At 50.5% G+C, this 24,349-nt stretch overlaps 1 protein-coding gene across 5 annotated transcripts; it reads left to right on the top strand.

Annotated features, from left to right (window-relative positions):
* RPS14 (ribosomal protein S14) lies at positions 1-24,349 on the top strand. 5 transcript variants are annotated; one of them, XM_011985334.1, is made up of 6 exons: positions 1-6; positions 18,423-18,440; positions 20,390-20,540; positions 21,159-21,320; positions 22,422-22,498; positions 23,772-23,893. In XM_011985334.1, the coding sequence occupies exons 3-6, from the start codon at positions 20,392-20,394 to the stop codon at positions 23,837-23,839; spliced, it is 456 nt and encodes a 151-aa protein (XP_011840724.1). In that variant the 5' UTR covers positions 1-6; positions 18,423-18,440; positions 20,390-20,391; the 3' UTR covers positions 23,840-23,893. The 5 variants fall into 5 exon arrangements, with proteins under 5 accessions (XP_011840724.1, XP_011840725.1, XP_011840726.1 ...); XM_011985335.1 differs by lacking the exon at positions 1-6 and having other exon boundaries at positions 18,387-18,656; XM_011985336.1 differs by lacking the exon at positions 1-6 and having other exon boundaries at positions 18,387-18,650.

Consider the following 24,349-nt stretch of genomic DNA (forward strand, 5'->3'; position numbering starts at 1 on the left):
CTGGAAGTGAGGCTCCTGCCTTCCAGTCCTCCTGGGGAGGGGGTGTGCCCCTGCCTCCTTCCCTTGGTTTCTGTCCACTCTGGGGCATCTGGGGGCAGCAGTAGCAGATGGAGCAGGGGAGTCGAAACCCCAGATGGAATCTCCCGAGGATGGAACTGATCTCCATTTGCTTAAGGCTGGATCCCTCAGGAGCCTGGGGAGGGCAGAAGTCAGAGGCCCGCGGCCCGGGGCTTGGAGAGCCAGAAGGGCTCTGTGAGGACATGTGATGGCTCCTTTCACAGTGCACATGGGGAAACTGAGACCCAAGAACAGAAGGGGTTTCCTGAGTTAGGCACAAGGTGAGTGTCGTGCTCTGCCAGAAGGAATGTCCTCCAGGTAGCCGCAGGCTTCTCTTCCTACTCCCAAGCTCCTTCTCCCATCCCCACTTGTGAGGAAGTCGAGGCACAAACCCGGCATGGTGGACGTCAGGGAGGCTGCAGGAAGGCCCCCCATAGCTGTTGTGTCCAGGTGGGTGACTTCTCGGCTTTGGGATATGTCTTCGTGTCTTATGGTCTGGGCTGCTGTAACAAAATAGACTGGGTCGTTTTCAAACAACAGACATTGTTTCTCACTATTCTTTTTTCTTTTCTTCTGCTTTTGAGACAGAGTATTGCTCTGTCACCCAGGCTGGAGTGCAGTGGCGCAATCTCAGCTCACTACAACCTCCGCCTCCTGGGTTCAGGCAATTCTTGTGCCTCAGCCTTCCGAGCAGCTGGGATTACAGGTATGCACCACCACACCTAAATTTTTTTTTGTATTTTTAGTGGAGACAGGTTTTTGCCATGTTGGTCAGGCTGGTCTCAACTCCTGACCTCAAGTGATCCGCCCACCTCGGCCTCCCAGAGTGCTGGGATTACAAGTGTAAGCCACTGCACCCAGCCTGTTTCTCACCATTCTGAAGGCTGGGAAGTCCGAGATGAAGGCTGTGGCAGATTTGGTGTCTGGTAAGGGCTGGCTTCCCCATTTGTAGATGGCACCCTCTCACTGCATCCTCACATGGTGGAAGGGGTGAATGAGTTCTCCCGGGCCTATTCCATAAAGGCACTAATCCCACTTATGAGAGCTCTGCCCTTGTGACCTAATCACCTCCCAAAGATCCCACCTTTTAACATCATCACCTTGGGAGTTAGGATTTTAACATGGATTTGGGAGGCACACAAAGATTCATACCGTAGCAGGATGCCCATGCCAGGCTCAGAAACCTCCTGGTTAGAACCTTGCTCCAGGCTCTCCCTTGGCCCGGAACCATGGGTCCTGCAGACGGTCTGGGGAATGGGTGCTGGGCCACAGGCAGCAGCCTGGGTGAGGTGTGATGAAGCTGGAGCTGAGTGCTGAGGGTCTCAGTCAACAATCATCAGCTTCCTTCTACATCTGCTCTGCTCTCCAGCTCTGGATTCCATTCCAAAACCCTTTTGTAGCCACAGTCCCATTTTAACTTCACAAGCACCCAAGAGGAAAAGAAGACAGGGGGACTTGACGTCAGCACATAAACTCCCAGCCAGAGGGCAGAGGGCAAGTGTGAGAACTTTGCTACTGCTCAACTCCATGCCATCCCTCTTCTTCTTTTTTTTTTTTTAGACAAGGTCTCACTCTGTCACCCAGACTGAAGTACAGTGATGCCATCACAGCTCACTGCAGCCTCAACCTCCTGGGCTCAAGCGATCCTCCCACCTCAGCCTCCCAAGTAATTTGGACTATAGGTGTAAGCCACCACACCCAGCTAATTTTGAAAATTTTTGTAGAGACAGGGACTCACTATGTTGCCCAGGCTGGTCTTGAACTCCTGGGCTTCAGCAATGCTCCTGTCTCAGCCTCCCAAAGTGTTGGGATTATAGGCATGAACCACCATGCCTGGCCTAGTCCCCTTTTTACAGGTGGGGAAACTGAGGCCCAGAGAGGGGCTATGACTTGTTCCAGGCTACAGAGCCAGAGGGAGGCCGAGTCTAAGCTCCTGAGAGTCGTGGGCATTGCCCATTGAGGAAGCCCTCCACCTTGCTGTGCTCCCAGGCACCCAGACCCTTGGCGGCCGAAGAGACAAACATCAGAGGTCAGTGACAGCCACATTTTCCATGGGATGCTTCCAGGCTGGGTTTCCCCTCAGAGGAAAACCCCAAGGTTGTTCCACATGGTCAGGAGAACTGGGAAGGAAATGACAGAGATCCTGCCACAGAGGGCAACAGAAAACAGCCTGGCCTTTGGCCTCTAGGGATCTAGCTCAGCCAAAGTCTGGTTTGGGAAGGGAGATGGGGGGCACAGCAGGAAGACAGCCCTGGAATCTAGATTTGAAAAAGCACAAGCTTTGGAGTGAGACGGCCTGGACTCAAGTCCCCAGGGTTGCTACTAAGTGGCTATGTGGCCCCGTGTCTGTGGCTCCACCTGGTCTCCCCCCTCTACATGGGCAATGCCCATTTCTGGTGAGAATCTCAGTGCATATAAGCTAAGCCTATAGTTGCTGAATAAATGCTAGTTCTCACTCAAATGCCCCTCTGGGAACCAATCAGGTCCTAGGGCCCCCCACCTGCCACTCTTTGCTGTCATAAATATGCTCCATAAATGATTATTGAATAAACGAATGAATGAATGCTGCCAGCCCAAAATATAAGGAAAGGCTTTGAACCCATCTATCAGGAGACCCAGCAGACTGACACAACCTGTTGGGTGGCCCTTTTTTTTTTTTTGAGATGGAGTCTCGCTCTGTCGCCCAGGCTGGAGTGCAGTGGTGCTATCTCAGCTCACTGCAAGCTCCGCCTCCCGGGTTCATGCCATTCTCCTGCCTCAGCCTCCTGAGTATCTGGGACTACAGGCGCCCGCCACCACGCCCAGCTAGTTTTTTGTATATTTAGTAGAGATGGGGTTTCACCATGTTATCCAGGATAGTCTTGATCTCCTGACCTCATGATCCGCCCGCCTCAGCCTCCCAAAGGGCTGGGATTACAGGTGTGAGCCACTGCGCCCGGTGCTCCATAATTAACCTCTCTAAAGCACTCACTACGCATCCGGCTTTGCTGGGAACTGCAGAGCACTCGGTTTTCCCAGCAGCACTCTAAGGAGCTATGACTATTATCCCCAGACTACAGATGAGGAACACTGAGGCATGGAGAGGCCACAGAGCCCTGAGGTCACACTGCTAGTTGTGGCAGAGCCTAGACTTGGACCCAAGCAGCCTGACCCCAGAGTCCCTGTTCCTTGCTCTGGGATGGCTCTTGGGGCTTTTATTTTTATTTAACATGAAGTCTTGCCCTCTTGCTGAGGTTTGAGTGCAGAGGCATGATCTTAGCTCACTGCAACCTCCGCCTCCTGGGTTCAAGCAATTCTCCTGCCTCAGCCCCCCTAGCTGGGATTACAGGCGCCCATTACCATGCCTGGCTAATTTTTGTAATTTTTAGTAGAGACGAGGTTTTACCATGTTGGCCAGGCTGGTCTTGAACTCTGACCTCAAGAGATCCACCAGCCTCGGCCTCCCAAAGTGCTGGGATTACAGGCATGAGCCACCACCCCCCAGCTCTGGGGGCTTTTAGCCTCCCCTTCCTGGCTTCCCTGTTTCTCCGCCAAGGACTCCTGTGGGGTGAGACTCCCTTTCTCAAGTTGGTGCTGCTTAGGGCTTCCCAATGGTCTTAGAGGCTCCTGCAAATCAGCCTTGGGGAGTATATGTGGCAGATGAAGTGGAGGCTCTGCCCAGCCTGAGACTGTTGCTCAGGTCCTTTGTCAGAGACTAATTCTCTGCAGCTTTCTGGTTGCTTCCTGCCTCATTCTGAGGCAGGAAGCAAGGCCAACAGGGATTTTGGCTCCAGCTCCTTTGTCCTCACTCAGCTCATCCTCCCCCTCCCCTACTCCAACTTCTAGACCAGCCTCTTTTTTGCCTAACCAGGGACCTTGAACTCAATTTCACTTCCAGGCTGACTTCCCAGTGTGACAGCAGCAACTCAGGGCTGGGAATCCAGAGACTGCCAAGAACTGAAGGGTGCTTTTCTTTCCGGGTGGGCAGATTTGGAGAAAGCCTGCCCTAAGATGGGAGAGATATGGGTGGGTCTGGAATGTGTAAGCAGCCCACACCTGCACATCAATTTACAAAGAAGCTCCACAGTGATACAGTTGGTTCATCCCCAGCCATGCCTGTTAGAGAGGGGTTAGCTTGTTATCATCCCAATTGAACAGAAGAGGAAACAGGCTCAGGAGCATTTAGTGACCTGTTCATGACTATGTAGACATTTAGGGGCAAAAGCAAATGTTTATCCAATTCTGCAAAGATTGTGTAAGAATACTTTTTTTGGCCGGGCGCAGTGGCTCAAGCCTGTAATCCCAGCACTTTGGGAGGCCGAGACGGGCGGATCACAAGGTCAGGAGATCGAGACCATCCTGGCTAACACGGCGAAACCCCGTCTCTACTAAAAACACAAAAAATTAGCCGGGCGAGGTGGCGGCGCCTGTGGTCCCAGCTACTCGGGAGGCTGAGGCAGGAGAATGGCGTGAACCCGGGAGGCGGAGCTTGCAGCGAGCTGAGATCTGGCCACTGCACTCCAGCCTGGGCGACAGAGCAAGACTCCGTCTCAAAAAAAAAAAAAAAAGAATACTTTTTTTTTTTTTTTTGCAGAGTCTTGCACTATTGCCCAGGCTGGAGTGTAGTGGCACAATCTCAGCTAATCCTGCCACCACACCTGGCTAATTTTTGTATTTTTAGTAGAGATGGGGTTTCACCATGTTGGCCAGCCTGGTCTTGAACTCCTGACCTCAGGTGATCCACCCACCTCGACCTCCCAAAGTGCTGGGATTACAGGCGTGAGCCACCATAATACTATTATTATTGCAAATATTTTCTAAGTTCTGACTGTGCCAAAAGCTTTCCTCTTATTACCTCATTTAATCCTCTCAACAACTCTAAGAAGTAGTGATCTCTATTTTACAGATGAGGAAACTGAGGCTCAGAGAAGCAAATTACCTGCACAAAGTACACTTGTCACATCCACTAATCAGAATGTGAAAGCCAGATTTGAACTCAAGTTTGTCTGGCTCTAAAGTCTGAGGCTTCACAGGCAAGATTCCACCTCAGGTGGAGGAGTTACTGTTTCCCAGTGCAGGGGTTGGGGTAAGCCTGACTTCACCCACCTGTTCGTGGTGCTGCTTTAGGCCTGGTGCACACAGCCCTGGGAACCCTGCAGGCAGTGGGCCCTGGAGAATCTAACAGCTACTGCAGGATTTGGGGGGCACTCTGGGGCCATGTCTGAGTGTGACCCCTCTCTGCACAGCAGCAGCCCCTGGTCTAGGCAAAGGTGGCCCTCTGACAGTCTCACAGATGAACTCTGCAAAAGCAGATTCATTCATTCACTCAATACCAGCCAAGCAGCCTTCACATCTCCACACACAGACACCCAGTTATTTTGCCAACCTCCCAACCATGGCAAGCTACATAATTTGCAGGGTCCAAGTGCAAAATAAAAATGTAGAAGCCTTTGTTCCATCATTATTAAAAATTTCAAGGCCTGGTGCAGTGGCTCACACCTGTAATCCCAGCACTTTGGGAGGCCAAGGCAGGCAGATCACCTGAGGTCTGGAGTTTAAGACCAGCCTGGCCAACATACTGAAACCCCATCTCTACAAAAAATACAAAACTGGACATGGTGGCATGCGCCTGTAGTCCCAGCTACTCAGAAGGCTGAAGCAGGAGAATCACTCAAACCTGTGAGGCGGAGGTTGCAGTGAGCAGAGATCACGCCACCGCACTCACCAGCCTGGGCGACACAGCGAGACTCCGTCTCAAAAAAAAAAAAAAAAAAGAATTTCAGGACAGCAACTACAGTGCATTCAACCAAGCATGGGCCCTGTGCAACTGTAAAGGTCACAGGCCTGTGGTGCCAGCCCTGTCCCCAGCTCATCTCACTCTCTCTCCCCCTGGTTCTCCCCGTTACCCCCAGCCACTTTCTCCTCCTTTCACATCCTCATGCTAAGCTCAGGGCTTTTGCGAAGACTGTTCTTCCTGTCAGGAACCCTTTCCCAATCTTCCCTCATAACTGAGTCCTTATGATTCAGGTCTCTGCTGAAATGTCACCTTCCTGGTGCCCCAGCCTAAAGTAGCCACCCACACAGCTCTCCATCCTGTCTGCAATTTATTCCCTTTATAGTTTGCACCACAATCTGTGACCTTATGTCTATTTGTCAGTTTACTGTTTACTGTCCAACTTCCCTGCTATCTGTCCTATTCAGCACCGAATCCTCAGCACCCAACCCAGTGCTTGGCTCACAGTATGTATTCAATAATTATTTGTGGCCAGGCGCGGTGGCTCACACCTGCAGTCCTAGCACTTTGGGAGGCCGAGGTGGGTGGATCATTTGAGGTCAGGAGTTCGAGACCAGCCTGGCCAACATGGTGAAACCCCACCTCTAATAAAATACAAAAATTAGCCAGTAGTGGCAGGCACCTGCAGTCCCAGCTACTCGGGAGGCTGAAGCAGAAGAATCGCTTGAACCTGGAAGTTGGAGGTTGCAGTGAGCCAAGATTGCATCACTGGACTCTAGCCTGGGGGATAGAGACTCTGTCTCAAAAAATAAATAAAATAATAATTATTATTTATAAAACAGTGAATGAGTAAATGAATGAATGAATGGACACCAATATCCTAACAATATTCTCTCACCCTTATGTCTCTCCCTTGGCAACCCAGATGAGCACAGGTGTTCCCCGAATGTCCTGGTACCTACGACACCCCAACAGACAGCAAGGGAACCGAGAGGGGCAGGCCTTGAAACAAGGACAGATGGAAGTGGCAAGGCCTAGAGAAGAGGAGAAAAATAAAGAAAAGAAAGAAGGGTCGGGCCCAGTGGCTCATGCCTGTAATCCCAGCACTTTGGGAAGCTGAGGCAGGATTGCTTGAGCCCAGGAGTTCAAGATCAGCCTGGGCGACATGGCGCAACCACATCTCTACAAATTAAAAAAGAGAAAAATAAAAAAGGAGGTGGAAGAGAGGAAAGAAAAAAGGAGCCGACAGGAAGGAGAGAAGAGGTAGACAAAGAGGGGAGAACTTGTTGAGCGTGGTGATAATCCCATTTCTTATTAGTGAAACTAATAATTACCATTAATACTTTACTGGCCCCTCCCTGGCCCTTTCATCCAGGCTGGTGGGGAGGTTTTGAAGATGAAAGTCTGGAGGGCCTCTCTAGATGCAGGTTTCGGGGATTCACAACTACTAATTAAGCTTGGCAGCCCCTCCAGTTCCCTCCCCCACCCCCAGGGATGCTGGGCCACCTGACTCAATGCCTTTCCAGGTGGGACACAGCAGGGAGCTGCTCCCTGGGCTGGGCCTCCTCCTGAGAGGTACTGAGTAGCTGCAGTTGTGGGGGGTGGGGCTGTCAGCCGAGACAGTCATGGGGAGGGGCCGGAAAGAGGAACCTCACACCAGGTGGCTGAGACTCAGGAGCCCTGCCCCCAGCTGAAATTACAGCCCCATCCCTGAGGCTGCCCCTCACCCCACCCCAGGGTCTGTGTGTCTCTGGGCCCTGCCAGATGGTAGTGGGGGAAGGGTGCCAAAGGGAGAGGAGGCTTCAATCAGACAAAGAGACAGAGCTAGCATGTCCAGCTCCTCAGTGTGGTCCCAGGGGCACCGAGTCCTGGTCTCTGGCATCCTCAGGGTCTATTTTGTTCCACCTCCTCTCACAGAGGCCTCCTCTCTCTAGTGGCCATGACTGGCATCAGCCAACCTGTCCCGCATACCTCCAGTGATGGGGCCTTCACTACCTCCCAGACTGTGGGCTGCGTGAAGGGATCTCATCCAATCCCTGGACATGAAATGCAACCTAGAGGCTTCTGAAGTTGCATCAGCAGTCCTGAGCTTTCCAATGAGCTCCAACTGCTTGCCCCATCCTTCCACTAAGATATCACACAGAAGGCTCCAAAAATAGCAGGGCCTGAGCCTGATTCCAGCCTCCACCCAAGTTGTGACCTCCCCTGGCCCTCCCCACCTTGGTTAATAGCCCCATCATCCACCCGTTGCTCAAACCTAGAACCTACAATCATCCTCACCCCTGCATCCAATTCATCTGAAAATTCTACAGATTCTACTTCCAAAGTATCTCTCAGATCTGACCATTGTTCTCCGTCTGCACAGCTGCCATCCCAGTATGAGCCCCCCCGGTCACCTCTCACCAGCATGACCATCTCCACCTCCTCCTGCTCCCTCTTGCTCACCTTCAGCCGATTCTCTAAAGCTAGAGTAGACTTTCATTTATTTTATTTTTATTTTTTGTAAAGACAAGGTCTTGCTTGCTATGTTGCCCAGTCTGGACTCAAACCCTTGGGCTCAAGCGATCCTCCCACCTCAGCCTCCCAAAGTGCTGGGATTACAGGTGCAAGCCATCATGTCTGGCCCAGAGTGGACTTCTAAAGACAAATCAGAACATGTGGCTCCCTGCTTAAAGCTCTTCACTGCCTTCCCATGCAATTAGAATATAATCTACACTGGGCGGGGCACAGTAGCTCACACCTGTAATCCCAACATTTTGGGAAGCCAGGGAGGGTGGATCCTTTGAGGTCAGGAGTTTGAGACCAGCCTGGCCAACATGGTGAAACCCTGTCTCTACTAAAAATGCAAAAATTAGCCGGGTGTGGTGGCACGTGCCTGCAATCCTAACTACCCGAGAGGCAGAGGTTGCAGTGCGCCAAGATCGCACCACTGCACTCCAGCCTGGGCGACAGAGCAGACCTGTCTCAAAATAAGAACAACAACAACAATAATAATAAATCTACATTCCTTGACAAGGCAGGCCTTAGCAGTCCTAGAGGATCTGGCCCCTACCCTCAGGGATAGCCCTACCACCTCCTCGATCCTGGCCCCAGCCCTGCCTCCTTGCAGTTCCTCAGGCTCCTCCCAATCTTGGCAGCCTGTGCACGGCTGTCCTCTCTGCCCCGAAGGCTGCTCCCCCAGGCCTCCTCATGGCTGCACCTCTCAAGCTTCAGGTCTCAGCTTCTATATCTCCTCTTGAGCCCTCCCTGCGCCTGAGCCCTGCCCACCTCGATAGTGAGCCTACCTTGGAACCTTCTCAGGTGTGCATATTTCCTTCATAGCCCTTACCACAATCTCTAATAATAAAGTTGTTGGCGGGCTTATTTGTACAATGCCCGGCTGTCTCCCCATTAGGTTGTCCCTTCCGTGGGGAAGGAGACCCATGTCTGTGTTATCCATTGCTTTATCGCTCACTAGTGCCTTGCACACAGTAGGTGCTCTATAAACCCGCTGAATGAATAAATGACTCGGGATCCATGTCCTGGCACTGCCAGCCCATCGGGTCCTGCCCTTCCCTTTGGATGGACTAAGTGCAGGTCCTCTGCGAGCTGGCCTGCGGCAGGCGGGGCGCACGGAGGCCGGGTGCCATCTTTGTCCACTTACTGCACCCTGAACCAGCTGAGTGACCTGGGCGCAGCCCTGACCTCCTCCCACTTAAAGCTTCTCGCTTAGTAAAATGTGAGTAACAATCTGAGCTCCCGGGGTGTAATGGGACACAAAGGGAGAATGTACATCAAGGCCGTCGCCACATCACAACCACATCCTAGGACGTTCCAACCATCTTCTGGGCTTCGAAACCCAGACGCCTCACCCTGCGCCTTCCGCCCACCCTCCATCCTCCACGTGTACCTGCCCGGGCCGAGGCGGGTCCTTCCCCTGCAGCACGGAGATCTGGCGCCATCTAGAGGGCACTTCGGGAAGACCGGGCGTTCCCCGCCCGTGTGTTCCACGCACCGTGGGTGGGGCCGCACCCCGGGACCCCGCCCGGACCTTCCTCACCGGGCAGTGTTGGGCCCAGGATCAAACCGAGGATCTGCCTCCCTTGCGTCAGAGGGATGGAGACCTCTCACCCACCGCCCCCAAGGCCCAGGCCCAACCTTTGATCGTACCTCCCACCCACCCTCTCCCCTCAGCACATGGACTTCTCCCGAATTCTGGAATGATCCCAGTTTCCCTTTGATTCAAGACCTTACCACGGGCTGTTTTGTGAGCTGGGAGTTCTCTCCCACCCTCTTCTTCCTGTTCCAGCTGGCTCCTACTCCCATTTTGGGCCCTCCAGCGCGGCCCCTGAGCAAGCCAGAGCCCTCTGTTTCCCCCGTTCCTTACTTTGTCCTTGTTTCTTGCCCATATTCCCTGCTAGACAAAGCCCCTTGACAGCAGGCCCTGACACAGTCACTGTATGCTGAGGGCTGAGATGACAGGTCCTGGGGCACACAGGGGCTCCCATCAGTTGCTTGCAGACAGCGTGTGAGTCCTGTGAGCACGGGAGCAGGTGAATTACAGCCCTGGAAGACGGAGCCTGCAGGTCTCTAGAGGGGCACTGCTTCAGAGGGAGCCATCTCCAGGCCTTTTGTAGCCCCTCCTTCCCTGCAGGGTGTGCACCTGGCCTAATCCCCAACACACACAGCGCCGCTCTCCCTTGTGTGCCGCACTTACACATGCAGACCAGAGCTCACGTGTGTTCTGGGGCTCAGACCAGCAATAGACCCATGACTCCAAGACAGCTTCATGGCAGCCAACACTTTTGAGAAGGTCCCCTCTCCAAGTCCCAGGACCACCTGGGCCACAGTTGGTGTCTGATTCCTGGCTGTGTTTCTTGGTGAGCAAACTCACCCTGTCTGAGCCACAGCTTCTTCCCACCCTTCCTCTGTTCCGTTTGCAAACTACCCTTCAAGGGGAGGAGGGGATAGAGCTCCTGGACAAATGAAAGCATGAGCTGCTGCCGAGAATGGGGAGCACGGGGGCTTCCAGGTTGAGCTTGAGGATCCAGGAAAGGGCTTGGCTTCTGCTTGCTCCAGGATAATTCCCTGCTCTTCCTTCATCCAATCAACAGATACTTACAAAACGCCTGCACCTGAGGTTACAAGAATTGGGACTCTGGAGTCAGACTGCTTGGGCCCAGATCCTGGTGCCCCACTTAGAGCTGTTGATCTTTTACTTGTGTCCTCAGTTATAACACGGGGGGATTAAACATTTTCTACCTCCTATGGTTGTTGAGAGGAAGCTGTTTGCTTTCCACTTCCCAGATGAGAACTTTCTCCAGCTCCTGCTGCCACATTTGCCCCCACCATCTTCCTTCCTCATTAGCACCTGAGGTGAGCTGTCCACACTCCTGCCTAAAGCCGATGCTTCCACATGTGCAGCAGAGGCCCTTACCTATTGCCTGCTCAATGTCAGGGCTCCGGCATGTTTTTCCTTCACTTTCAGACTATTCCCAGCAGTGTTAAAATATCTGTTACTGATGCAACCTTGAAAAAAAAGAACCTCTTGATCCCACATCGCCATTCTCCATCTGCCCCCGGCACATCTCTGCAGAAAAACTCAAGAGCCGTCTGTGAAGAAACTGTGCATGGTGGATCACTCCTGTAATCCCAGCATTTTGGAAGGCCGAGGTGGGAGGACCACTTGAGCCCAGGAGTTCAAGACCAACCTGGGTAACATAAGGAGACTCAGTATTTAAAGAAAAATGAGGGCCAGGCACGGTGGCTCACGCCTGTAATCCCAGCCTTTGGGAGGCCGAGGAGGGCGGATCACTTGAGGTCAGGAATTCGAGACCAGCCTGGCCAATGTGGTGAAACCTCATCTCTACTAAAAATACAAAAATTAGCCAGGTGCAGTGGTACAAACCTCTAATCCCAGCTACATGGAGGCTGAGGCAGAGAATTGCTTGAACCTGGGAGGCAGAGGTTGCAGTGAGCCAAGATTGCACCACTGCACTCCAGCCTGGGCAACACAGTGAGACTCCATCTCAAAAATAACAAAATTAAATTTTTTTTTTTTTTGAGACGGAGTCTTGCTCTGTCGCCCAGGCTGGAGTGCAGTGGCCCGATCTCAGCTCACTGCAAGCTCCGCCTCCCGGGTTTACACCATTCTCCTGCCTCAGCCTCCCGTGTAGCTGGGACTACAGGCGCCCGCCACCTCGCCCAGCTAGTTTTTTGTATTTTTTAGTAGAGACAGGGTTTCACCGTGTTAGCCAGGATGGTCTCGATCTGCTGACCTCGTGATCCGCCTGTCTCGGCCTCCCAAAGTGCTGGGATTACAGGCTTGAGCCACCGCGCCCGGCCTAAAATTTTTTTAAAAAAATAATTGGGCCAGGTGTGCTGGCTCATGCCTGTAATCCCAACAGTTTGGGAGGCAGAGGTGGGCGGATCACAAGGTCAGGAAATTGAGACCATCCTGGCCAGCATTCTCTACTAAAAATACAAAAAATACCTGGGTGTGGTGGCGTGTGCCTGTAATCCCAGCTACTCAGGAGGCTGAGGCACGAGAATTGCTTGAACCCAGGAGATGGAGGTTGTAGTGAGTCTAGATCGCACCACTGCACTCCAGCCTGGCGACAGAGAGGGACTCCGTCTTTAAATAAATACATACAAAAAAAAATTGGAAAAAGCTGTCCACACCTCCCTCTCTTACTCCATTCACATTTTTGCACTCCCCCACCCAGCCCCCCAATCAAGCTGCTCTTGTCAAAGTCCCCAGTATTTCATGTTGCTACATCCAACAGTCATCCTCAGCCCTTGTTATCCTTGACCTCTAAGTGCGATGGCACAGGTGCACACGCCCTTCTCCTTGATTGCATTTCTCCAGTTGGCTTCTGGATGTGCCCTCTCCTGGTCTCCTCCCATTTCTGTTCACGGCTTATTTTCCTGGCTCTCTCCTTCTCTTATCCCCATGTTCTCGACGCTCAGTCCTTAGCCTCTTCTTTATCTACACGCAGCCCCTTGGTGGGACTCGTGATTAAAATCAGTCTTGTGATTTTAAATACCATCTGTATGCTGGAGACTCCCAAATTTACACCTCCAGCCCTGATCCACTTCTCAGTTCCAGATTCATCTATCCCAGCTGTCATTCTGACAGCTCCCCTTGGATATGTAATAAACAGCTCAAACTCAGGCCTACGAGTGGGCATCTGATCTTCCCCCAAAAACCTCCTCCTCCACCCTCTGCCTTCCCTACCCCAGCTGAGGGCAACTCCATTCTTCTGGTTCCTCCAGCTATAAATGCTAGAATCATCTTTGATAACACTCTTTTCCCGTGCCCCATGTCTAGTCTAATCTATCAGTAAATCCTGTTGGATCCATTTTCTCTTTCTTTTTTCTTTTTTCTTTCTTTTTTTTTTTTTTTTTTTTTTGAGACGGAGTCTCACTCTGTCCCCCAGGCTGGAGTGCAGTGGTACGATCTCAATCTCTGCCTCCTGAGTTCCAGCGATGCTCATGCCTCAGCCTCCCAAATAGCTGGGATTATACGTGTGTGCTACCACGCCCAGCTAATTTTCGTATTTTTAGTAGAGATGGGGTTTCGCCATATTAGCTAGGCTGATCTCGAACTCCTGACCTCAATTGATCCACCCACTTTGACCTCCCAAAGTGCTGGGATTACAGGCGTGAACCACTGCACTCACCCACCATTTTCACTCAATCTTAGCCAAAAGATTGAGAAGTGATCGGCCCCCATTTTCAAAATAAAACCAAATCTTAACGATTTCTTTCTCCCTCTACCGGTGCCTACTCCATCTCAGCTACCAATATCTTTCACTTGCTTTATTGCAAAAACCTCCTACTTTTGCCCCTCACCCCTGCTTCTACTTTTGCTCCTCATCCCCACCCCACTGGGAGTCTGTTCCCCACAGAGCACCCAGAGTGCACCTATTAATACAGAAGTCAGTTCTGTCACTCTCTGCTTAAAACCTTCCAGTGGCTCCACTCAGTAAAAGCCAATGAACTCTAAGGCCTACACGGTCTACACAATCTCTCCCCACCCTCAATGACCTCTCATCACATCTCCTCACCTGCCCACCCTGGCTCACGCCATACCAGCCACCCTGGCCTCTTTGCTGTCCCTAGAACATGCCAGTCATACTTCCGCCCCTGCGCTTTGCACATGCTGTTCCCTCTGCCCATAACCATCTTCCCTTAAATACCAGCAAGGCTGGCTCCCTCTTCCACCTCACAGCTCTGCTCAAATCTCTCCTCAGCAAGGCTGCCTGGTCCTCTCTGTTTAATTCAGCCACCCACCCCGCCCCTTTCCTCAGACCTTCAGTACCCTTCGCCTTGCCTGACTTTTTCTTTCTTCTTTTTTTTTCTTTGAGACAGAGTTTCACTCTTGTCGCCCAGGCTGGAGTGCAACGGCACAATCTCAGCTCACTGCAACCTCCGCCTCCTAGGTTCAAGCTATTCTTGTGCTTCAGCCTCCCAAGTAGCTGGGATTACAGGCACCTGCCACCACCCCCAGCTAATTTTTGTATGTTTAGTAGCGACGGGGTTTCACCATGTTGGCCAGGTTGGTCTCAAACTCCTGACCTCAGGTGATCTGCCCACCTCAACCTCGCAAAGTGCTGGGATTACAGGCATGAGCCACTATGCCTAGCCACCTTTTTCTTCTTTCCATGGGACTGACCACCTTCTAACATAATAGAAAACTTACTTAGACATTATGTCTGCCCTTCCTTCCAGAATGTAGACTTTGAGAGGGTAGGGACCATTGTTTTAGTCACTGATGTATCCCAAGTATTTACGACATCAGACACATCCTAGGTGCTCTGTGAGTGCTCCCTGAGTGTGTGAGCTCTGAGAGGGGAGGGTAAGCACACCCCTGTGCTGGCAGTGTTGACAGTGCAGGGGTGTGGTGGGGTGGGGAACACAGACAGGGCAACAGGGAGGTGAGGCCCCACAGAAAGTGGCTGGGCTGCCCCTCTAGCCCCAGCCCCCATTCCTCTTCCCTTATTCACAACACCCCAGTACTACTGGCCATTTTTTAATTCCTTGAGCTCTCCAAACACTTACCCACCTCAGGGCCTTTGCATATTCTATTCTCCCTGCCCAGACCATTCTTCACACCTTCACATAGCTAATTCCTACTTTACTTTCAAGTCTCAGTTCAAATGCCATGATTGTATCTCAGTGCCTGACAAAGAGTAAGCACCCAATAAAGGTACAGGTTTTCAGCTGGGTGTGGTGGCTCATGCCTGTAATCCTAGCACTTTGGGAGGCCAAGGTGGGTGGATCACCTGAGGTCAGGAGTTCAAGACCAGCCTGGACAACATGGTGAAACCCCATCTCTACTAAAAGTACAAAAAATTATCTGGGTGTGGTGGAGGGCACTTGTAATCTCAGCTACTTGGGAGGCTGAGGCAGGAGAATTGCTTGAACCCGGGAGACGGAGGTTGTGGTGAGCCGAGATTGTGCCACTGCACTCCAGCCTGGGCAACGGAGTAAGACTCCGTCTCAAAAAACAAAAGATATAGGTTTTCAGTATACATTTTAAAAATATATAGGCCGGGCGCAGTGGCTCAAGCCTGTAATCCCAGCACTTTGGGAGGCCGAGACGGGCGGATCGCGAGGTCAGGAGATCGAGACCATCCCAACATGGGCTAACATGGTGAAACCCCGTCTCCACTAAAAAATACAAAAAACTAGCCGGGCAAGGTGGCGGGCGCCTGTAGTCCCAGCTACTCGAGAGGCTGAGGCAGGAGAATGGCGTAAACCCGGGAGGCGGAGCTTGCAGTGAGCTGAGATCCGGCCACTGCACTCCAGTCTGGGCAACAGAGCGAGACTCCGTCTCAAAAAAAACAAAAACAAAAACAAAAACAAAAAATATATGTACTGGGTCTCACTATCGCCCAGGCTGGAGTGCAGTGGTGTGATCACAGCTCACTGCAGCCTTGACCTCCCAGGCTCAGGTGATCCTCCCAAGTAGCTGGGATTATAGGCGCAGGTCACCATGCTTGGTTAATTTTCCTATTTGTTGTAGAGAAGGTGTTTCACCATGTTGCCCAGACTGGTCTCCAACTCCTGAGCTCAAGTGATCCTCCTGCCTCAGTCTCCTACAGTGTTGGAATTACAGGTGTGAGCCACTGAGCCCTGCAGTTTTCAATATACATTTAAAAATGTACTATTATTGGCTGGGTGCGGTGGTTCACGTCTGTAATCTCAGCACTTTGGAAGACTGCAGGGGGGACAGTGAATCACCTGAGGTCTGTTCAAAATCAGCCTGGCCAACATGGTGAAACCCTGTCTCTACTAAAAATACCAAAAAAACTAGCCAGGCGTGGTGGTGTGTGCCTGTAGACCCAGCTACTAGGGAGGCTGAGGCAGGAGAAGGCAACAGAACGAGACTCTGTCTCAAAAAATAAAAAAATAAAAAAATAAATATACTATTATCATCCCTATTTCACAGATGAGAAAACTGAAGCCCAGAGAGGTTACAATGTTGCCCAAAGACTCACAGCTAATAACTGCAGAAACAATAAATATGTTGATTAAATAAAGTGGAGTTTGAAAGCAGTGAATTTGATGGTTTCTGGGATAAAGATAAGGCTTCCCTGTGGAAACATTTGTCCTGAGGTGATTGTGTGGGCTGCCTTCAGCCATAAGATCAACGCCTGCTCCCTCCATGAAACCATGTGAGGTTTGGAGGTCTGTTTAATACAACTCTTAACCAAAGTGGAACTCACTCCACAATACTCCAGTCTCTGCTAACATATTGGGAAGCTCATTACTTAAAACAAAAAAGTCCTCTCCTTCAAAAAATACAGACATTTCACAGAACAGATGCAAATGGTTAAAACAATCGGTAAAGAGATGTCTGACGTCACTCATCATGGAAGAAACACAATGCAACAAGAAGGTATGTTGAGGCCGGGTGCAATGGCTCATGCCTCTAATCCCAGCCCTTTGGGAGCCTGAGGCGGGTGGATCACCTGAGGTCAGGAGTTTGAGACCAGCCTGGACAACATGGTGGAACCCCCGTCTCTAGTAAAAATACAAAAATTAGCCAGGTGACGTGGTGCACACCTGTAATCCCAGCTACTCGGGAGACTGAGGCAGGAGAATCACTTGAACGCAGGAGGCAGAGGGTGCAGTAAGCCGAGATGGCATCACTGCACTCCAGCCTGGGCAACAAGAGCCAGACTCTCTCAAAAAAAAAGAAGGTATGATGAGTTTCTCAGTTTAGCAGAGTGAATTTTTTTTTTTTTTTTGAGACAGGGTCTCGCTGTGTCACCCAGGCTGCAGCCACAGGATATATTAATATATAAAAAATATATCTATAATATTTATATAGTATGTAATCCAAAAATACTGTATATAGTCCATATAAATATTACATATAGTATATAGCTAAAATGTATCTACTGCTTGCCTAGCTCTGTGAGGTACACTTCTTGGCCCTTCCCCACAGCTCCGACATATTCTCCCAAACCTTCAAGGTCCTTCAATGTTGTTATTAGAGGCTGGGCACCATGGCTCACGCCTGTAATCCCAGCACTTTGGGAGGCCGAGGCGGGTGGATCACGAGGTCAGAAAATCGAGACCACCCTAGTCAACACGGTAAAACCCCGTCTCTACTAAAAATAAAAAAAAAAATTTTGCCGGGAGTGGTGGCACGCGCCTGTAGTCCCAGCTACTCGGGAGGCTGAGGCAGGAGAATCGCTTGCCCCTGGGAGGTGGAGGTCGCGGTCAGCCGAGATTGTGCCACTGCACTCCAGCCTCGGCCACAGAGCAAGGTTCCATCTCAATATACATATATATTTAATAGCTACTTCCACATAGCCCTCTAATAACTATATATATACACATATATAAAAATATATATAAATACATAAATATATAAATATTTTAAAAATATATATAGTTATTAAAGGGCTATGTGGAAGTAGCTATTAAACACATGGGCTTTGAAGCTAGAATTCCAAACCGTCTGCAAAGGTGTGCTCTCAGTTAACATCCTTTATCTGTAAGAAGGAAATCAAAACTATTTGACAATGTGACAATGTCTTGAGGAGTAAATGAAGCAATGCATATAAACTGTTTAGCCCAGACCGGTCTGTAAATACATATTGAATAATTTATTCTTATTTTTCCCATTATATAGTATGACAAAGTACGTGATCACGGTGGTTTTCCCCGTCTATGTTGCCTAGGCTGGCCTCGAACTACTCGGCTCAAGCGATCCTCAGCCTCCTAAGTACCTGGGACTAGACGCAGGCACCATCCTGGCTTTAATTAATGCTGTTTTGTTGTTGTTATTCCCCTGCTCCACACAAGGGGCGCTGCCGCTCCCAGGCTGCCAGGGCGGGAGTCAGGAGGGCGGAAGTCTGTCTAGCCAGGCCACCGCCGTCATGGAATACAGGCCCACCTCACCCCGCGGGTGTAGCCGTTTCGTACTGTCGCATAGGCAGACCCGCTCGCAGCGACAACCAGCCACTCTGCCTCTTTTCGCTCTCCCTTAAGTAATAAACCGTCTTTCCCTATGACGAGTCTTAAACTCTTTGGAAGCAATAATGGCGGCGTCTTCCGGGAGCCGACATCGCCCTGTGACCTCAGAGGTATACTTCCGGGACACGGAAGTGACCCGTCGCTCCTCCCTCTCCCACTCTCTCTTTCCGGTCTGGAGTCTGGAGACGACGTGCAGGTAGGAGGCCCGGGCGCGACAATCGGGGGGCATCCTGCAGCAAGGGGACCCTGTGGGGCTTGGAACGAAAGACTGGGGTCTTTCCGTGGGAACTGAGCTAGGTGCCGGGCAAGAGACGCGCGGCTGGCCCACTTGGATCCTGGCCAACTCGGGATTGAGTTCGCGCCTGGTCTCGGAAGGCCGATTTTGCTTCAGGGAGGAGCTTGCGAAGTAAGGGTGAGTGCGGGTCCAACCTTTTAAGGCCTCGGCCCCGCAATACGGCCACGGCCTCGTTTCAGGGGCACAGCGTAGTTGAGGGAACCCGGGACAGACGTGGGTTCCCACCCCTATCTCGCCAACTTTTTTCTTGATTATCGCAGGCCCGCGCCTAATCTCGTTCATTTCCTCATCTGCAGTATAGGAATAACAGTAGCACGGATCCCATGGATTTGTAGTGATCATTCAAAGAAGGAAAGCAGGGAAAATTCTCGTCCTGTATTGGATGCTTCTAAATCTGGGCAATTCTTTCCGTTGCTGAGTCGGGCACGTTGCAAGTTCTAGGCGCTCAGGGCCCAGCACCAATGTTTGCTGTGTGCTTGCCCTGCATTTATATACCCCCGATGACCACTCTGCTCATTACTATAGGGGATGTTAGGGACGGAGAAACGGCAAATTGGCATTTACTGAATGGCCACCATGCTGAAACATACTCATGCTTACATAGTTGAGATCTGCTGGAGCCTTTCTATGCTTCTCCGGGTAGAACCTTAGTCTTCTCTTCTGTGGCGCGTTCCTTACGATAGTTAACGCACTTCGTCGTGTTCATTAGCCTGATTTGAAGATAGGAACAGTTAACTTCGTACACCCAAGACTTACACTTGAAGTACTTACTGTGGTCACATACTAAAGTTTATATAGGGAAGGCACAGGAGAGGTCTAGGAACACCTGAGACAGACTGGGGTAGTTATTTGTGGTGTAGAGGCACCTTGGCAGGAGGCAGAGAGTGCTGGGCTGGGAGTCAGGACACGTTGTTTCTAGGTTTGGTTTTGCCACTGTCTTTACTGTGACCATAGGCTGAGACACTCTGTCTTCACCATCTGCAGGATACCGATTGGCGTTAGTGTCTTCTGAATATGTTAAATTGTTTTGAACACCAGGAGGTTCAGAAGGCCTGGGTCTTTAGGCAGGAAGCAGTCTTGTCCTAGTCTTCCACTTTCTCATTCATTCTCACCTGCCTTCCTCCTGTCAGTTTCTCCCTCCCTTAGATCCTGTGACAGTACGATTGCACTTATAAGGCCATAATAGGTTAGAGTTGTTTGGTCTCAGAGACCCATCAGATTTCTGGGATGGGTCTTTCCCATTTCCCTGCCTTTTGGATGTATTTTAGTGCCTTTGATATTTGATGTTGGTGAAAGAGTTAGTTCTAAATAGCTGTGGGTATCAAATCAATTGCATTTTGGGCTTTTGAAGGGATCAGGTGGAGCACAGGAAAACAGGAGATGAGAGGCTTGAGGGCTGTGTTGGTAAGGGACCCTTGAATTCTAAGCTGAGGAGTTCATGTAGGAGTCAGGCAGCTCCCTGGCCCCATAAAGGGTGTTTGGAATGGTGTTACCAGTACATGGGTAGGTATTGGTCTTGGGTTTCTTCTTGCCTTTTGGGATGCAGCCTTCAGGCATCTGCTGCTAGATCCCTAGGCTTCTATCCTGTAGGTGCTGTGAGCTTCGCTGTTGATAGTTTCTGGGGAAAGAATACTTCTCATGGTACTTTGCTATATGGCCACAGTTGACACCCCTCCGAGTGCAAGGAGAAAGAACTTTTAGTAAGGCAGAGATGAGAAAATATAGCACAGTCCTGGATGGAAGAAGACAGGGACATGAAGCAAGACTTAGGGTTTTCTTTAATAGCCGGGGGAAAGGGATTCTGGAAATGTTTTGTCTGTTAACCTTGAGTTTCTTTTCCTTCCACTCAGAAATGGCACCTCGAAAGGGGAAGGAAAAGAAGGAAGAACAGGTCATCAGCCTCGGACCTCAGGTGGCTGAAGGAGAGAATGTATTTGGTGTCTGCCATATCTTTGCATCCTTCAATGACACTTTTGTCCATGTCACTGACCTTTCTGGCAAGTGAGTACCTGGGTGGAGAGGCACCCAGCTGGCAAAAGGCTGAGGAAAGCAATGGCTGGGATGGGCTAGCAGTGGAGGGGGTTCTCTAAAGAAATGCTGTTTTATCCAGGTAAGAAAATATGCTTGTCCATTTAGCCCACAAATATTGTGATTTCCCAGGGGTTACAAGAGAGGAGACACATTCTTTGTCCTTATAGTGTGATGGTTATTGAATCCTTGGTTTCTTGGGAATTTCTTTCCTTAGTTCCCTTTGTAGGAGCAGCAGTGGACTGCGAGTGAGCTCTGGATGTGGGTTCGACTGCCATTTAGCAAGTTGTTGTGACTTGTGTGAAATCACTCAAATTCTGAGTTTTGGTTTCCTCATATGTAAAATGAGGACAGTAGTGTCTACCTCGTGGAGTGATTGTAAGGATTAAATGCAGAAGTAGATATATAAAATGTTAATGCTGAGTTTAGCTATATTGGGCCATTCAACCCCATTGGACTGAACTCCATGAGGGCAGAGCCCATGACCATCATCCTCCAACATGACTGAGCTGTGGTGCTCTTCACTCATTAGGATATCGTAAGCACTCCTTTTTGGACAAGGAAGAAATGACCCTGTGCTTTTGTCCCCAGAGAAACCATCTGCCGTGTGACTGGTGGGATGAAGGTGAAGGCAGACCGAGATGAATCCTCGCCATATGCTGCTATGTTGGCTGCCCAGGATGTGGCCCAGAGGTGCAAGGAGCTGGGTATCACCGCCCTACACATCAAACTCCGGGCCACAGGAGGAAATAGGTACGAGACGTGGAGGGGATGACTGGGTGGTCGAAAACCTGCTGGGCTTGGGTGCTGGAGCACCTGGATTTGAGGTTTGGGTTTTTCGTTGTGACCTTGAACAAGATATTTTAGTCATATACATATTTAATAATTGGCTCCTCTGTACACCCCCAGCAGCTCAGTGTGGAGCACCCACTGTATACCAGGAGCTGTGTTTCAGGTACTAGAAGAGAGTGATGGGTGAAACATAGGAAACATAGACATGGTCTCTACCCTCCTTGTGTGGGACCTAGGCTGGTAGGAGAGTCAGACTTTAAACAACAGAGCGCCAGGGAGTATGTGCTTTTCATTTGTGACAAATGCCGGGAAGTACAAGTAAGGAGTTGGTGATAAAGTGTAATTTAAACTAAGGTCTCGATGAGTCCGGAGTTCTTCCAGTGAAGGAAGGACAAAAGGAGGGGATTCCAGCTAGAGACAACTGCAAAGAAAGGTCTTGATGTTGAGGGTGAACCTGGGCACCTGTGAAGGAAAGGGTGGCATGAGGTACAGTCAGAGGGGAAGAGGTGGAGTCCTGTAGGAGAGGGGAAGGACCTGGCCTTGAGTGGTGGTGGGGGAGGGGCATGCAACTAGATGACTATTAGGTGAACAGGCCAAACAGTGGTCAGAACATACAACAGAACCATAGTGGTCTGACTTTTTTCTTTTTTCTTTTTTTTTTTTAAGACAGGGTCTCACTCTCCCCCAGGCTGGAGTGCAGCAGTGCTGTCTCAGCTTATTGCAGTCTCTGCCTTTCAGGCTCAAGCAGTCCTCCCACCTCAGCCTCCCGAGTAGTCGGGACTGCTAGTAGTAGCGTCACCACGCTGGCTAAATTGTGTATTTTTGTGGAGATGGGGTTTCACCATGTTGCTCAGGCTGGTCTTGAACACCGGAGCTGAAGCAGTCCGCCCTGCCTTGGCCTCCCAAGGTGCTGGAATTACAGATGTGAACCACTGTCCCCAGCCCTGTCTCTTTAAAGAAAGTTTGCAGACCTCTGAACTAGCGGGGCGTTGGAATCTTAGAAAGGAGATCTTTCATTGACTTGGCCAAAGGCTTTTCTTAACTTAAACCTCCATTTTCTAGGACCAAGACCCCTGGACCTGGGGCCCAGTCGGCCCTCAGAGCCCTTGCCCGCTCGGGTATGAAGATCGGGCGGATTGGTAGGTGCCCTCCTCTAGCTAATGCTTGGATCTGTTTTGAAGCATCAGCCCCAAAAAGCACATGCTATGCCCAGTGGATGCGCAGCGGCTGGTCTGGTCGCTTTTGGCAGTTAAGTTTGTTAAGGGAGGCTACAAGAGTCACCTTCTGACTTAAAAATCTCTCCCTGAATATCTGTCACCTTGATGTGAATGTCCTGTTTCATTTGTGAATCTCTGTCCTCCACTGCCTGGTGCCGGTAAAACTGACAAGAGATGAATTGTCCTTTCCTCCGTTCTTGAGGGCATTGCAATGAGCATTTTGTGTGTGCCATCTCCTGCGTTGTAGGATGTTCAGCATTTTTGGTATCTGCCCACTAAATATCTGTAGGGCATGCCAGCCGTATGACAACCATAAATGAAGTTGGGGGGTGCCAGCCTCCATTATTAATACTCATGCCTGTGATTTCCTGGCTCCTTACAGCTCCTAGGAAGGGGGCATTAGTTCTTGCCTGCACGTTGTTTCTGTGCAGTTAGTAAAGACGTACGCTGACGCCCCAGGCCAAAGTTCCTACCGTGTCCTACCTGAAGGATAATTTTGTTTTCTTGAGATGGGGTCTGACTGTGTTGTGTGGGCTGGAGTTCAGTGGCACAATCTCAGCTCACTGTAAATTTTGCCTCCTGGGCAGATCTGTCCAAGGAATCCTCCCACCACCCCACCTCAACCTCCCGAATAGCTGGGACTACAGGTGTGTGCCACCACACCTGGCTTTTTTTTTGTTTGTTTGTTTTTGGTAGAAGGGTTTCACCATGTTGCCCAGGCTGGCCTCGAACTCCTGGCCTCAGGCGCTCCACCAGCCTCAGTCTCCCAAAGCCCAAAGTGCTGGGATTACAGGCATGAGCCACTGCACCCAACCTTGAAAGATTTTTTTCAGACTTTTTTCAGTATTGGTTTACTTAATGCAAAGGCGACAGTTGCAGTTACCCTGTCCAAAGGGTTTTTCCTCTAGAGAAGATGGTGGGCTAAATGTCAGAAGCTGGATTTCTCCTGTGCCTCTGACATCTTGCACACCTCTCAGCCTGTTTCCCTTTCTGGAAAGTGAGTTAAGACCATGTCAGGAAATTCGAGGAACTGGCAGATGGGGCCGCTTCACTTCACATCCATCTGTTATGTACTGGGGAGTCATTTGGGGAGCAGCAGGATCTGTTGCTGATTGGTTAGGCCATTGGTCTAGGGAGGCCTGGGGGCCCTTCCCATCCAGCTCCAGGCAATGACGCTTTCTCTTCCTCCACACAGAGGACGTCACCCCCATCCCCTCTGACAGCACTCGCAGGAAGGGGGGTCGCCGTGGTCGCCGTCTGTGAACAAGACTCCTCAAAATATTTTCTGTTAATAAATTGCCTTCGTGTAAACTGTTTGAACTCCAGTCTTTTCTCCTTCATCAGGGGCTACTCGGGCATTTGATTTCTTCCTCCTATTTGGCTTCTTGGGAGAAGGAGCCTGAGGAGAGCTGAGATCCTCGTGCTACATTTGGGGTCTTTTCCATACTACTTGCAGCATTAAGTTGCCTTGGTCATCTAAAGCAGACCAAGGCTTTGGAGACCTCGTTTTGAGTGGAGATGCTGGTTCTAAAAATGGACCAATTCTTAAAGAGTCAGAGTGGGAACTGTGGATCCAAGTGTAGCCTGAAGCGAAGAGGAGCCTTCCAGACCCATGCCATATATAAACACACGTGGGTGTGCATTCTCCCCCCACACCTTCTGTGCAAAGCTGGGAGCTCACTCTACTGTGTCTTGCTTTTTTTCACTTGGCAGATCTTGGAGATTGTTCCACATCAGTACATAAAGTACATAAAGATTGTCACCCCACAAATA

Source organism: Mandrillus leucophaeus, unplaced genomic scaffold, assembly GCF_000951045.1.
Source record: "Mandrillus leucophaeus isolate KB7577 unplaced genomic scaffold, Mleu.le_1.0 Scaffold282, whole genome shotgun sequence".
Classification (NCBI taxonomy): Eukaryota; Metazoa; Chordata; class Mammalia; order Primates; family Cercopithecidae; genus Mandrillus; species Mandrillus leucophaeus.

Bases quoted from the DNA above. Each gene is read 5' to 3' on its own strand.
- RPS14 (XM_011985333.1), top strand. From the start codon at position 20,392: ATGGCACCTCGAAAGGGGAAGGAAAAGAAGGAAGAACAGGTCATCAGC. The intron at 20,541-21,158 runs GTGAGTACCTGG...TTTTGTCCCCAG, and splicing joins GTCACTGACCTTTCTGGCAA to AGAAACCATCTGCCGTGTGA. The intron at 22,503-23,773 runs GTGCCCTCCTCT...CTCCACACAGAG, and splicing joins AAGATCGGGCGGATTGGTAG to GACGTCACCCCCATCCCCTC.